The sequence below is a fragment of the Myiozetetes cayanensis genome, unplaced genomic scaffold (genome assembly GCF_022539395.1).
Source record: "Myiozetetes cayanensis isolate MyiCay16 unplaced genomic scaffold, myiCay2020 scf14, whole genome shotgun sequence".
NCBI lineage: Eukaryota > Metazoa > Chordata > Aves > Passeriformes > Tyrannidae > Myiozetetes > Myiozetetes cayanensis.
The window spans coordinates 11,941,843-11,953,808 of NW_026087048.1; the positions used below are offsets into that span (position 1 = coordinate 11,941,843).

Below are 11,966 nucleotides of genomic sequence, written 5' to 3' on the forward strand. Positions count from 1 at the left end.
ATCTCTTTATCTCTGTATCTCTTTATCTTTCCTCTAAGACTTCACGAAACTTGTTTTTGTACAGCCTGCATTGCTTTCCTTCCACACAAATACACACACAAACACTCCTACCCATAGCACTAGACAGATAAGACACTCTGCCCACACAGTTCTTGTTCCTGCAAGAGTTCACACGAATATTTGTTTCAGAAAGGGTTTTGGTTTAAGGCCTCTTCTTGTTTCTTACATTTCACCCAGAGGAAAGAGACTTATCCAGAACTGAAATAGCTGTATCTAATACCACTAAAATGGCCAAATTAGAAACACTGCAGTGCACTTATGCAGTTACAGTTTTACTAGTTTAATGCCTACAAAATATAAGCAGATTTATGTCAATCTGTTGTGAAAATGTGCAGAATTTTAACCTCTGAAAGTTGGAGTATTAAAAGGGCCTCTACGAAAAACATGCATCATTTGCCACATGTCATGTTACGTATCTCTGCATGAAAAGTGAAAGAGTAATTTTCTAAGGCTACTTTGAGATATTTTAGATCTGTAAAAGTTTGCACACAAGGAGTGTCATTCAAAAACTGTCCCCTGCAGTGCACTGCCCCAAAGCAAACCTGCATGTCACAGCACCATAATGTCTCCTGCTCCGAGACCCTGTATGCCAAGTGCTCATGAGCTGATGCTGCAGTCTGCTGATTTAATTTAAATTGAATAAAGGCAAGAACTTTTCAAGCCTTGCCAGTGGGTTTGAAACAGATTATTTGGGAATAGAGCTTGAAGATATATTTGGATCAGTCCCATCTTTTGTGAATGTTTAGTGGGTTTGTTTTGGTTAAACTTCAAAAGTTTTATTTGACCTTTATATGACCATTGAAGATCTTTGGAATCTTGTGAGAATGGAGATCTACATAGTATTTTTATTTTACTTGAGTATTCACTTACTTTGTGCAGAAAGAGCCTGCTCTTGTGGTACAGTAAGAGATGGAATATGTATACATGTGAGTTGACTAAATGGATATAATGGAATGTCATACATTCTCTGTGGGGCTGCTTAAACTTCCAGATAAAGACAGGTAACTCTCTTTTCCAAGTCTTTGCATCTTATGCTTGATTGATTTGGTTGTTTAAGAAAAATGTGAGTTTCAGCTGAAATTTTTACTCTTTTAAGGCAATTTTTTTAATGTGAATTCTCTGGTGTCAAAGTAGGTAGGAACATACACGATCTTTTTCTTACTGGATAAACTAACTTACAGCATCTCTTATTTGTTTTCTGCTTTGGCATTTATTTTCATTAAACTTCTGGGCACCTAATTTTCTTTGACAATTCTGTCTTGCTCTCAAACTTGTTAGCAGTTATTACAGATTGAAAAATGCTGTGAGTGAGAGGAAAATGGAACATGGTGATGTATGGAAAAAGCTGTCAGAAGTCTCTAGTCTCTATCACTGTGCTCAAGTTCTTTATTACTTGATATTTAGGTGTTTAGAATACATGGACAAGCATAGAAAGATCAATTTATATCCATAAATCAGAAGCCAATCTCAAGATAAAGAAATCTTACTTATGATTTAAGAATTGGCAAAACTGTGCTAGACAGAGTGGGAAACAAGCTCAACAACCAGCTTTCTTTCTGATGAACTTTAAATGTCAAACAATCCCATGACAGCTTTGTATGTGTTTGGTTTTCAGTGTTTTGGAAACAGTATGCTCTCTCTTTTAAAAAATGTGACACTTGTTTGGTTTTGGATGAATTGCTTAAATTTTTTAATTGGTAATTTAATGAAAATCTATTAGATTTCCTGGATTCTGGCATCTTTTGCTATCAGTGAAAGGGAAAATGGGAAAACAAACACTTCCTGATTCACAAATCTTTGATGTGTGGTTCCTCAAATGTTAGTAGTTTTTTTCCCACTGTATAACCTTGATAAATTAATAAGATCATCCAATATTACTAATGGTAGACTTTCACTTCCACTTTTAAAATAAACATCTCTAAAAGTAAAATCTAAACAGCAAAAAAAAAAAAAAATCAAGAATCAGAGTCTCATCAACCTCTATTGGATGTAAGTCTTGCATTTTTATATTCTCTGTCTTTTTATGAAAGTCATCCTGTCTTATACCCTTCTGGTAGAGCTTCAGGTCTATCAATCATTGTACCACCTTCTGGACCAGGATTTCCTGTAATTATTTCCCAGTAATTCTTATATTCTTCAACTTTGTGGGAGTCCAGGTAATTGTGACAAACAACTTCACATTCTTTTCCAAAATAAGACCTGCAAAGCCAAAAAAAAAAAGGGGGGAGGGGGAACAGGCACAGTGAATTAATATATATATATAAATTCAGAAAATCTTCATTATTTGTTAATTGTTCAAGATTTCCTCATTTTTCTCCTGTCTTGTTCAGCAATATCCCCACGTTTTCAAATATCAGACTCTTACAAGAAACACGATATCCCACTCTGTTTTCTATGAATAATTTAGGAATTCGAAATCCAACAGAAATTCCATCTTTCTAGCTTCAGAGCTAAAAGGAGCCCCATCAGTATAAGGCAGCAAAACCCAGTATGTACAAACTGTTCAGGTCCTCATCCTCATTTCTCTCTGACTGAGGAAGACTCTGGCTACTTAATAACTGTTTCAGCCTCAAACTTTCAGATCTTTTCTCATCTTCAAATACCTGATACAAATCCTTAGTCAGGTCTTGCTCAGAATTTAATGGAAACATTAGTATACTCTTTAGCAGTGCTTAATCAATATTAATTTAATGTATATGTAATAACTGGAATTGTTGGATTAACTTCAATTTGTTGAGAGATTGATTCAGATGGACAGAAGCAAAACAAGTAAGTCTGAGGCAATTGTCTGCAGCAAGCCCGTGCACACATTACATTCCAGAAATAAAATAAGGGAAAGGAGAATGGCATTCTGCATTCTTTCCCATTTCCTCAGTGTGTTCCTAAAACACCTGTCTTGCTTCTTACACTAGTTCATGATGCTGGCACATCATTATGCACAACCTTGCCAGTTATAAATTATTCTTACCATACACGAAAGTTCCTTGGAATGGCTAAGTTCCGATTAGTATAGCAATGAGTAATTATAATTTTAGTGTTTGCCTGGAAAAAAAAAAAAAAAAGAACAAGGGAAAACACTTGGCAAATATTTTTACCCCAATACTGTGAATAAGGACTGTTTTTAACAAATAGATAATTTTGGCTGTGTTTATTAGTGAGCTGATTCATGCAGGTCAGTCTCAGTTCAAGGCTGTAGAGGAATATCTGTGATATTTTGCTGTACAGCAAGCACTTCAAGAAGCCTAGCAGTTATCTAGTACAAGAAAGTACTGTATTAACAAAGAAACATTTGGAAAAACATCCACTTATGCAGATGCCTTGAGATTTTTTTTTTTTAATAATTTTAAATTTTATGTAGAGGAGCTCTTATTTAATCAGAGTTCCTAATATTGGAAATGGATTTTAGTACCTCAAAGTCCTGAAAAACAGGTAAGTACTGCATCCTCACATGATGTCAAGGTTTGAAAATTTCTGATAGGAAAAACTGAACAAGTCAATGTCAAAATGAACACCAGAACCAAATATTTGTATAAGCAGATTCCCTAATCAAAGAGACTGTTCCTTCTCTCTACCACTTCCTAGAATTAGAGGTCAGAACCGGCAAAAGGGAATATGTGAAAAAACTACTTATTTTTTCTAAGTACTTCATCTGCTGTTTCAATCAAATTCTCGAAACATTTCCTACAGTTCTAAATTCTTACAGGAACTGGAAATCCTTCGTATTCAAGACGCAGCTGTGGATCCAGGAAGGCAGCTTGCCAGCAGGTCAAATAGGAATCCTCTCCTGTCAAAAACACCGGCTGAAGGCGAGATTTTTTAGCAAATGCTGTGAATGTTTTATGGTCACTTCCTAGATAAAACTGTAAATAAACACACGTGTTTAGGACAGTATCAGTATAAAAGAAACAAGATATGTAATTTTAAAACATATTTTTGAACTCAAAAGCTTTTCCCTTGGCTCCTGACAGATCAGTCTGCCCAGCTGAAGCTATGCAGACAAAAACCACAGCACAGATTCTATTCTGTTGATAAACTCATTAAGTAGCCACTCTATAGACAGGCTAGTGAATACAAATTTAAAACTGAATTTATGTTCCAAATATTTTATCTCACCAGAGTGGTTGTTGAGAAGGAAAACATTTCCAAAGTTGTGGTGATATATTTTGAGTGCATACGTAACATGTAACACCTTATGTGCTTTTAACTTACAGAGGGATACAATGTTAACATTTAATAGAAATCTGCTCCCTCAGAATGATAGAATAGCACATGACTTCATATACCTACTATGGATTATCTTCACAAGAAATGAAATCTTCTCATTTTGGAGTTGTTCAAAGTGGGGGGAAAAAAAATCTCCCATATGAATTCTTTCATGATTCACAAGCTAATTTTAATTTCCTTTTTTCTTTTTAAGATATGCTTTATCCAGTACTTCTGGCTGACAACCCCCCTGGCCTGCACACCAGACCTGAGGCAAGTTGCATAAACTTTCTAAATAGGTATTTCTTATCTTGATCTATGCATGACTCTGAATCTGTTCTGCAAAGCCAAGATGTTGAACCACTGTACAGTTTCATATATCTATATTTAGAGAGTGATTCAATGTGTACTATCAGTATATTCATTTGCAACTTTTTTGCCTTACCATTGTGTCAGAAATCCCTCCTGTTGTCCCAAGAAGAAAGTTTTGCCCAAACCTAAGTGGCTCACCCACTGCACTTCCATCAGCACTGTTGAAAAAGTAAAAATTAAAAAATATGCGTTGAAATAATCAGTTTTACTATTATGGGGGGGGTGTTTTAATCTACAGTTAGGTCTTTTGTATTAAGTTTATCTTTTAAAATAGGTAAAATATTTTAACCTAACAAAGAACCTGACTGTTGAGCAGGACCCTGTTCTTCTGTTTCTTGTCCCACAAACAATGGCAATTAAAGATATATTTGAGAGACAAAATATGCTGTTTTCTTAGGGTTTTTTAGGACAACAGGAAAATGTTTCCACTTCATGGAAAGCAAAAGCAATTTCTGCTCCAGAGACCTTAATTGCAGGAGAGTGAATATTAATCCTAAGTGACATTTGGATGTGTTTTGTATTCTGCAGCTGAAATATGACCATAATAAAAACAGCTGCAGAATTTACCACATGATACAGTGAATTCAATTCTGTTTTCACACCTAAGCTGATATAAAGGTCCTTGGAATTAATCAGAGTAAAATGCAGCACAGAATCAAGCTTAATGCATGACCGAAGTTAAAGACCCTTCCTTAAACAAATTAAATTTACTCATAATTCACTTGTACATTGGCAAACCTCGCTGCGTATTTCTCAAAACAAGATACCTAAAGCTAAAATAATAACTGAAAAGAACTCTGAATAAAGCACCAGACCTTACGATACAGAAACTATTTCGACCCACAGGGTTCACGCTGTTGACTGCGCTCAGTCCACGTGAGACCTGTGGTGGGTCATCGGAATACAGGGATATTTCCTCCATGTCCACTGCCAAGGTCAGGTCACCACGTACTTCATCCTCCTTCTCCTCCGGGGCGTTGCTGTCAGGGTTCATGACCATCACAGTGTCTCCAAAGTGAACCAGCCCATCAATAGAAACCGATAGATTTACCTAAGTTAAAATTAAAACGGACATAATATTTTACAGAATCATCTGAACTTAATATCAGGAGTGTTTTAGCATATAAAATCTGTAGCGTTCTTAACGCGTTCAATCAATAACAATATGCCAATTGTTATTGAACGTGTAACAATATGTACAATAATAACAGCTATGCCTCTCTGTATGTCATGGGACATAACCTTCTTTAAAAATTACCTTCTTCAAGATATTCTCTTGAAGTCTGGCTAACCTCTGCATTAAAAGCTGTCCTTTCTCCCTCCTGCTGATAAAGTCCCTCAGGAGCTCCTGTTGGCGAAGGAAAGACAGGCAGGCAGCGTTATTCAGCACCCAGAATCTCGGTGTTTAGACCGAATTTTAAGGCGTTAGGGGGGTAACAGCGTGCGGTGGAGAGGCAGAGGGGGGTTTAGGGAGGGTTTTCTCCGGCACCTCCTGCTCGTGCAGATCCTCCAGCCAGTTCCCGACGCGCACCCCCCGCCCGTAGGCCGCCATGGCGGGCCCGGCCCCGCGCGTCCCGCGTCGCCATGGCGACCGCGCTGCACGGCGATTGGCTGAGGGAGCGGTGGGGGCGGGGCTGCAAAGGGGCGTGGTTAAATAAGGGGCGTGGCTGAAGAAGGGGCGGGGCGGAGGGCGGGGCAGTGCGGGAATCCCGAGGTGGGGATCGTGGGATCCTCGGGATGGGAAAGCACCTTTCGGGTCACCCAGTCCAGCCGTGTATCTTACAGTGACGGGTTTCCACTAAACCACGTTCGCAAGCGCCACATCTGCACGTCGTTTAAACGCCTCCAGGCGTGGTGACCCCACCGCTGCCCTGGGCATCCTGTGCCAGCGCTTGCCAGCCCTTTGGGTGGATAAATGTTGCCTGATATCCAGTCTGAACCTCACCAGGCGCGACCTGAGGCTGTTTCCTCTTCTCCCACCATTTACTACTCCCCAGAAGAGGCCGGAGTGTTAAATATCTCAGGTCAGCCGAGCTGGGACGAATAGCCTTTTACACTCCGTCAAGGAGGTGCATCAGCTTAACACACGGGAGTTCAGTGCACTATCACTACACTGGTGGTGAATCCTGTGAATCAGAGAATAGTTTGGGTTGGAAGGGACCCTTAAAGATCATCTTGTTCCACCCCTCCTCTGCCATGGGCAGGGACACCTTCCACGAGTCCAGTCACAGCCCCGCCCGCTCTGACCTTGAACGTTTCCAGGGATGGGGCATCCACAACTTCTCTGGGCAGTCTGTGCCAGTGTTTTACCACCCTCATTGTAAAAGACTCCTTCCTTCTCTCTAGTGTGAGAGAATGCATTAAGTGGATATTTTGCTTCCAAATGGTTTTGGTTTGTTATTTTTTTAGCTTGAAATCCACTACGGCAAGTTAAGCTAAGTGACTGTGCCATGTGTTTACTTTCCAGATATCTTAAGCCAAATATCTTTGGAGAATTCTTGCATAGCACATTTAATCCCGTTACAACTGTCATGGTTTTCTTGCAAGCTGTAATGTTTCAATGCTGGACAGCTTAAAAAGCTTAAAAGAAAACAGTTTTGGTATGGACAGCTTGGCTATATGTTATCATCAGGTGGGTTCAACAGCAATTCACATGAAACCTGGCTCTTTTGTTTTTATTTTAAAGCAAAGCTATTATCTAAAAAGTTGTTTAACACATCCCAAACTCTTTACGGACCAAATACAATCTATTTTTGTTCAAATAGCACCACTCTGTGTTCAGTTCTGGTAGTGATGCTTTCCTACATCTAGCTGTGTTAGCAGCAGTGATGAAAATGTTTAATTAAAATAAGGAAGAAACTTTGTTCATCTTAACCGAATACCAAATGCCAAAAAAAATTTTTCTTGGTTCAGAATTAAACCACTTTAATCAATATTCATTAATAAATCATTGTTAAAAAACTGTTATACTTTGCTGTGTTGTTAAGAACACATGCACTGTCTTGCTGTGCATGTAGCTAATACACAGAATTCACAGCAAAGTTCCATAGTTTTGTAGCCTAATGCACCAACTGTACTTGGCTAATTATAGGTTCTGATGCAAATATTACACAGAGAGAGGAATTTTTGCTAAAATGAAATTGCGTACAGAAATATCTCCATGAGTCTCTTTGCAGGATTATGCAGTGACTATCTTTGTCACCTGGAAGGATTTAATTTCTGATTACACGGTATTCCCTAAAAACAAACAAAAATAGCTCTCTATAAACATGTTTGCAAGTTGAATATCTTTCCTGTAGGAAAAGTTACAGGCCTATTCAACTCAGTTCAGTTTCCTTTTGAGCAGATAAAAATCTGTGTTTACTCCTAACTGTTGTTTGAATTATTAAATGGTGTAAAGAAAAGCTGTACTTGTGAAAGAATTGATCTGTGTTTTGTGTGTTTGCTTATGCCAGCATCCAAATCAACCAGAATTAAGGGTGTATGTCATATTCTGAAAACAATAGTATTCCTCTTTTTTTTTCTTGTTTTTAAGCCATTGTTAAGTAAAATTATAGTCAGGATACTTTCAGAGACTTCCCTTACTGTCCGGAGTTACAGCTCTTTTACCTCATTTATTTTCTGTTTTTGTTTTTTTTTTTTTTAATGGAAGAGAACTAGATGGTTGAGAAGACCACAAATAGCACTTCTCTAAACCATTAGTTTATGTAAAAGGCTGGACTGGTTGGACATTTAAGTTGCCTTAAGCTTGTCAGTAATGTGTGGGCTAGAGCATGTTTTAAATACTTTAAATTATAAATGCCTTGGTATTTATCAGTAGTACAAATTATAATGTTCAGTAAAATCTGGCTAAAAGGACAAGGTCTGCATGGATGTGAACATATATGATGTCAATGAAAGATGTATGCCATTTTACTTAGAGGAAGTATCAGAGCAAAAAATACTAAAAATAAGTCATGGAATTGCATGAAGTTTGGATAAGAATGTTTCTAATACCTGGCTTTGCTGCCTTGAGAGTATATCTATGTTTCTTTTTCCTGTTTTCTTTCCTTTTTCCTCTTGAAAATTATGAATATGCCAAATTTGATTAACAATACGTACTAAATAATACTGGACTGAAACGCTCTCTGGGACAATTTGTCTCCTTTCATTTTATTATTTCACAGTAGCATTATTCTGACAAATGTTACGAATCATTTTTCTTTGCTCTTATTAGGTTTCTGGCTATTAAAGTGATTAATCTGCTTGTTAATAATACAACTACAGTTTCTTATTCTAACTTATTCCCCAAACACTCATCTGTTCACAGAACAAAATGAATTAAGTAGTTTAGCAATAAGATTTAAGGATTGTTGTTTTGCCAGACACCTGTGGGGATGTTTCTCATTTTGGCTGTGAATTTGTTGTGAAGATTTCCTATAATGCTTGTTGCTGAGGAGCAGTGGACCTGTTCATGGTACCTTATTTCCTGAAATGTAGTGATCCATTAAATAGACCTTTCAGTCTACCTTTTGCAAGAAAGGGAAACAGGATGTTTGTGTGTCATATTGGGAGAATGTAAAGGTACACTAGTGTAAAGTTTCACTATATTAGATATTGTTAAAGACATCCAGAATTGCTATTATTGCTCATTTTGGTGTTTTATAATCAAAAGTTTCTGCTGAAGAAAGAAGGAAGGGGGGGAATCATTTGCAATGTGTCTAAGACCACCAAATATTTGCCAGTTTGGATTGAGTCATCCACAACTCCGTGGTATTTTCATTCTACTGGTCCCTAATTTAGACTTGTACAGATCATTCTCTTTTGAGAAATTATATAATGGAATATCTTCTCTTCAAATTGAGCTGTTCCATCATGACTGATCCTGCTAGCTATTTGAAGATTTTCTCCTCTGCCTGGCAGAATTTCATTTAGGAGATGGGCTTGAAAAACCACTAGAGCTCTGCATCTCTCAGAAAAATATTGTCATTCCAGGAGCAGTAATTTATGAAAAGAATACAGAAATATTAAAGTATGTCTCCAAGGAATAACATTGTATTTCTCAGAAAGATAAATATTAACTCTGAATAGGCTAAAACACTTTCATCAGTAAGAAACAGTTCAGCTGAGAACTCTGGTTTTTATTAGTGCAAGCAGAAACACCATTAACAAAGCTCAATTGCTTCTTATGTTTACCTCTTCACAGGAGTGTGTACGATGTATGCCTACCCTCAGGCAATTTAAAATTTCTTATTTTTCAAGCTGTGGAGTATTTGTCCAAGGTATCATGACCAGAACAGTGAGACTGGCCATGTCATTGGCTAAGCAAAAGTCTCAGCTGACCTCTTTTAAGTACTTCTTGCCAGGGACCTACTTGAAGAGACTTTGTAAATTATGTTCTACCCTACTTCCAATATACTGAGTGCACTGCATGTACTGAACTACAGAGTTCTGTCAGCAGCCACAGGCACTGACACAAAATCATTGTGAGTGAGGCGTGGTCCTATTTATAACGGGTGGAAATCAGGTCACTGTCTCTCTTGGTTACCAATCTGTTTAAACTTTGGTTTCCATGAATACTCATGCTTGAGATTTTGAAATTTGCATTCTGCTAGCAATTTTTGTGCGTAAAAAGCAACAGCACGATTGCCTACAGGGAAAAGCATAGCCCCAAACTCCATGACCTAAGCTGACTTTGACTGTGGGAGTTGTTCAGGCATAAAGTCCTGCCAGTGTGAACCTACTGCTCCTGGAACTGGAAGGCAACATTTCTGCATGACCTCTTGTGAACCCAGATCCTTCTGTTTCTTCCCACTTCAGGGCTATCTATAGATAGTGCTTAAGGCTGCCTCTGCTTCCCTTTTTAGCCTTGCCTGCTGCATGATCCTTCTTCTTTATTGTGAATTGCCTATTGGATCAATCATTCCCTGGTGATGTCACTTCTCTCCTTTTGGATTTTACTGCCCTGTGATGATAGTGTTAAAACAGAAAACAGTCTGTTTCCTTAATTTTCCATGGTGGAAATATCTGCTTCAGTGTCTTGAAGCAAAGTAATGATGTATGCTTGACAGATGCAAGTCAGTACATCTTCAAACCTTTGCTAAATTTGTCGCTTAGAAATACATCCCACTGAGCACCCATCAGAAACTCATTTGTGGTAGTTAAGATTTGGAGATAAAGAAATTATAGTGAGCAGAATACTTTGGTTCAAATGAATCTGTGTGTTACATAAAATGAACTGTCCAGAAAGAGGAACAGAAACTGATTTATGTATTCATACCACTAAACATGAATCAGTTAAATATATCTGGCACAGCAAAAAGGAACGTGATGAGAATCTTTTGTCCTAAGGGGAAAAGAACATGTGTATTGTAATTGTTTTTAACATTTTCTGCCACCATTCTACTATTTATGGGTTTGAGTTGGCTGACCCTACTCTGGCAGTGTATTTATGTCAGACATCACGGCCTACAGAAAGTATTTTATATGTCTGAAGACCCTGGCAACTGTTCTAATTTGAGACTCGGAACATTTTGGTATTTCTATGTCACAATGGGTTAGTAAATTAGCACTTCTTAGCTGGTGGCTTTTCTTTGAGCTGTGGGAGAGCAATGGTATTGCAATATAATTCTGAGGACTCAACAAATGGGACACAAATAATGTAATATATAACAAAATATATAACAATTGCTGAAATGGTGATTGCAACATACAGTGTGTTTGTTAGTCCAAACTGAAAAGCTAGACCATTCATTCCATGAACACCTGCTCTGGGGAGAAGTAACTTTCTTGCTGAAATAACTTTTAATTATTGTAAAGTGTCCTCTTGTTTGCACTTTTCAGTGGAATGGAATCATACAGAATTGGTCGCTTTTTCTTCAGGTTTTACCAGAAGCCTGCTAGAAAAATAACCAACCAAACAAACAAATGGATTAGTGTAAAAGCAAGGATTGTGGCTCTATAGAAAGGAGTCAGAACACCTGATCTTCCTGCAGGAACAGTATTTTGTGCTATGAGCTGAGAGTCCTGCTGTCCTGGGATCTGTATTCTCACCCAGAACATTGGGCAACTTCCACAAGAGTGGTCTGTGCTCCCTTCTTAGTCAAGGGAGCCCCTGGAAGCAGCACTGAATTGCACTGGTGGTTCATTAGGTATAGGGAACTCTTGGTTAAGGTTCACTTCAGGATAAAATGTGTTAAAATGTGTTATTTATGCAGACTGAGGAAATCAAAGAGCAGTCTTCTCTTCTCCTCCAGCAATGCCTCTGAAAGCAGAAAGATATTCTCAGTAATACATGCAGAACTAGTTAGAAGGTAAGGAAGCATTATGAAGATCATCAGGTCATAAGCATT

General features: G+C 38.0%; 1 protein-coding gene across 1 annotated transcript; it reads right to left on the reverse strand.

Annotated features, from left to right (window-relative positions):
• Positions 1–1,078: 1,078 nt before the first annotated feature.
• CFAP161 (cilia and flagella associated protein 161) lies at positions 1,079–6,199 on the reverse strand. Its single transcript, XM_050309937.1, has 7 exons — positions 6,125–6,199; positions 5,894–5,983; positions 5,451–5,686; positions 4,709–4,793; positions 3,762–3,920; positions 3,029–3,102; positions 1,079–2,259 (listed from the first exon to the last, which is right to left on the reverse strand). The coding sequence occupies exons 1-7, from the start codon at positions 6,185–6,187 to the stop codon at positions 2,091–2,093; spliced, it is 876 nt and encodes a 291-aa protein (XP_050165894.1). The 5' UTR covers positions 6,188–6,199; the 3' UTR covers positions 1,079–2,090.
• Between the last annotated feature and the right edge of the window lie 5,767 nt (positions 6,200–11,966).

Coding starts and splice junctions, on each gene's coding strand:
- CFAP161 (XM_050309937.1), bottom strand. CDS start 6,187: ATGGCGGCCTACGGGCGGGGGGTGCGCGTCGGGAACTGGCTGGAGGAT. Junction 5,984..6,124: donor AGGATCTGCACGAGCAGGAG/GTGCCGGAGAAA, acceptor CTTCGCCAACAG/GAGCTCCTGAGGGACTTTAT. Junction 4,794..5,450: donor AATAGTTTCTGTATCGTAAG/GTCTGGTGCTTT, acceptor CTTTTTCAACAG/TGCTGATGGAAGTGCAGTGG.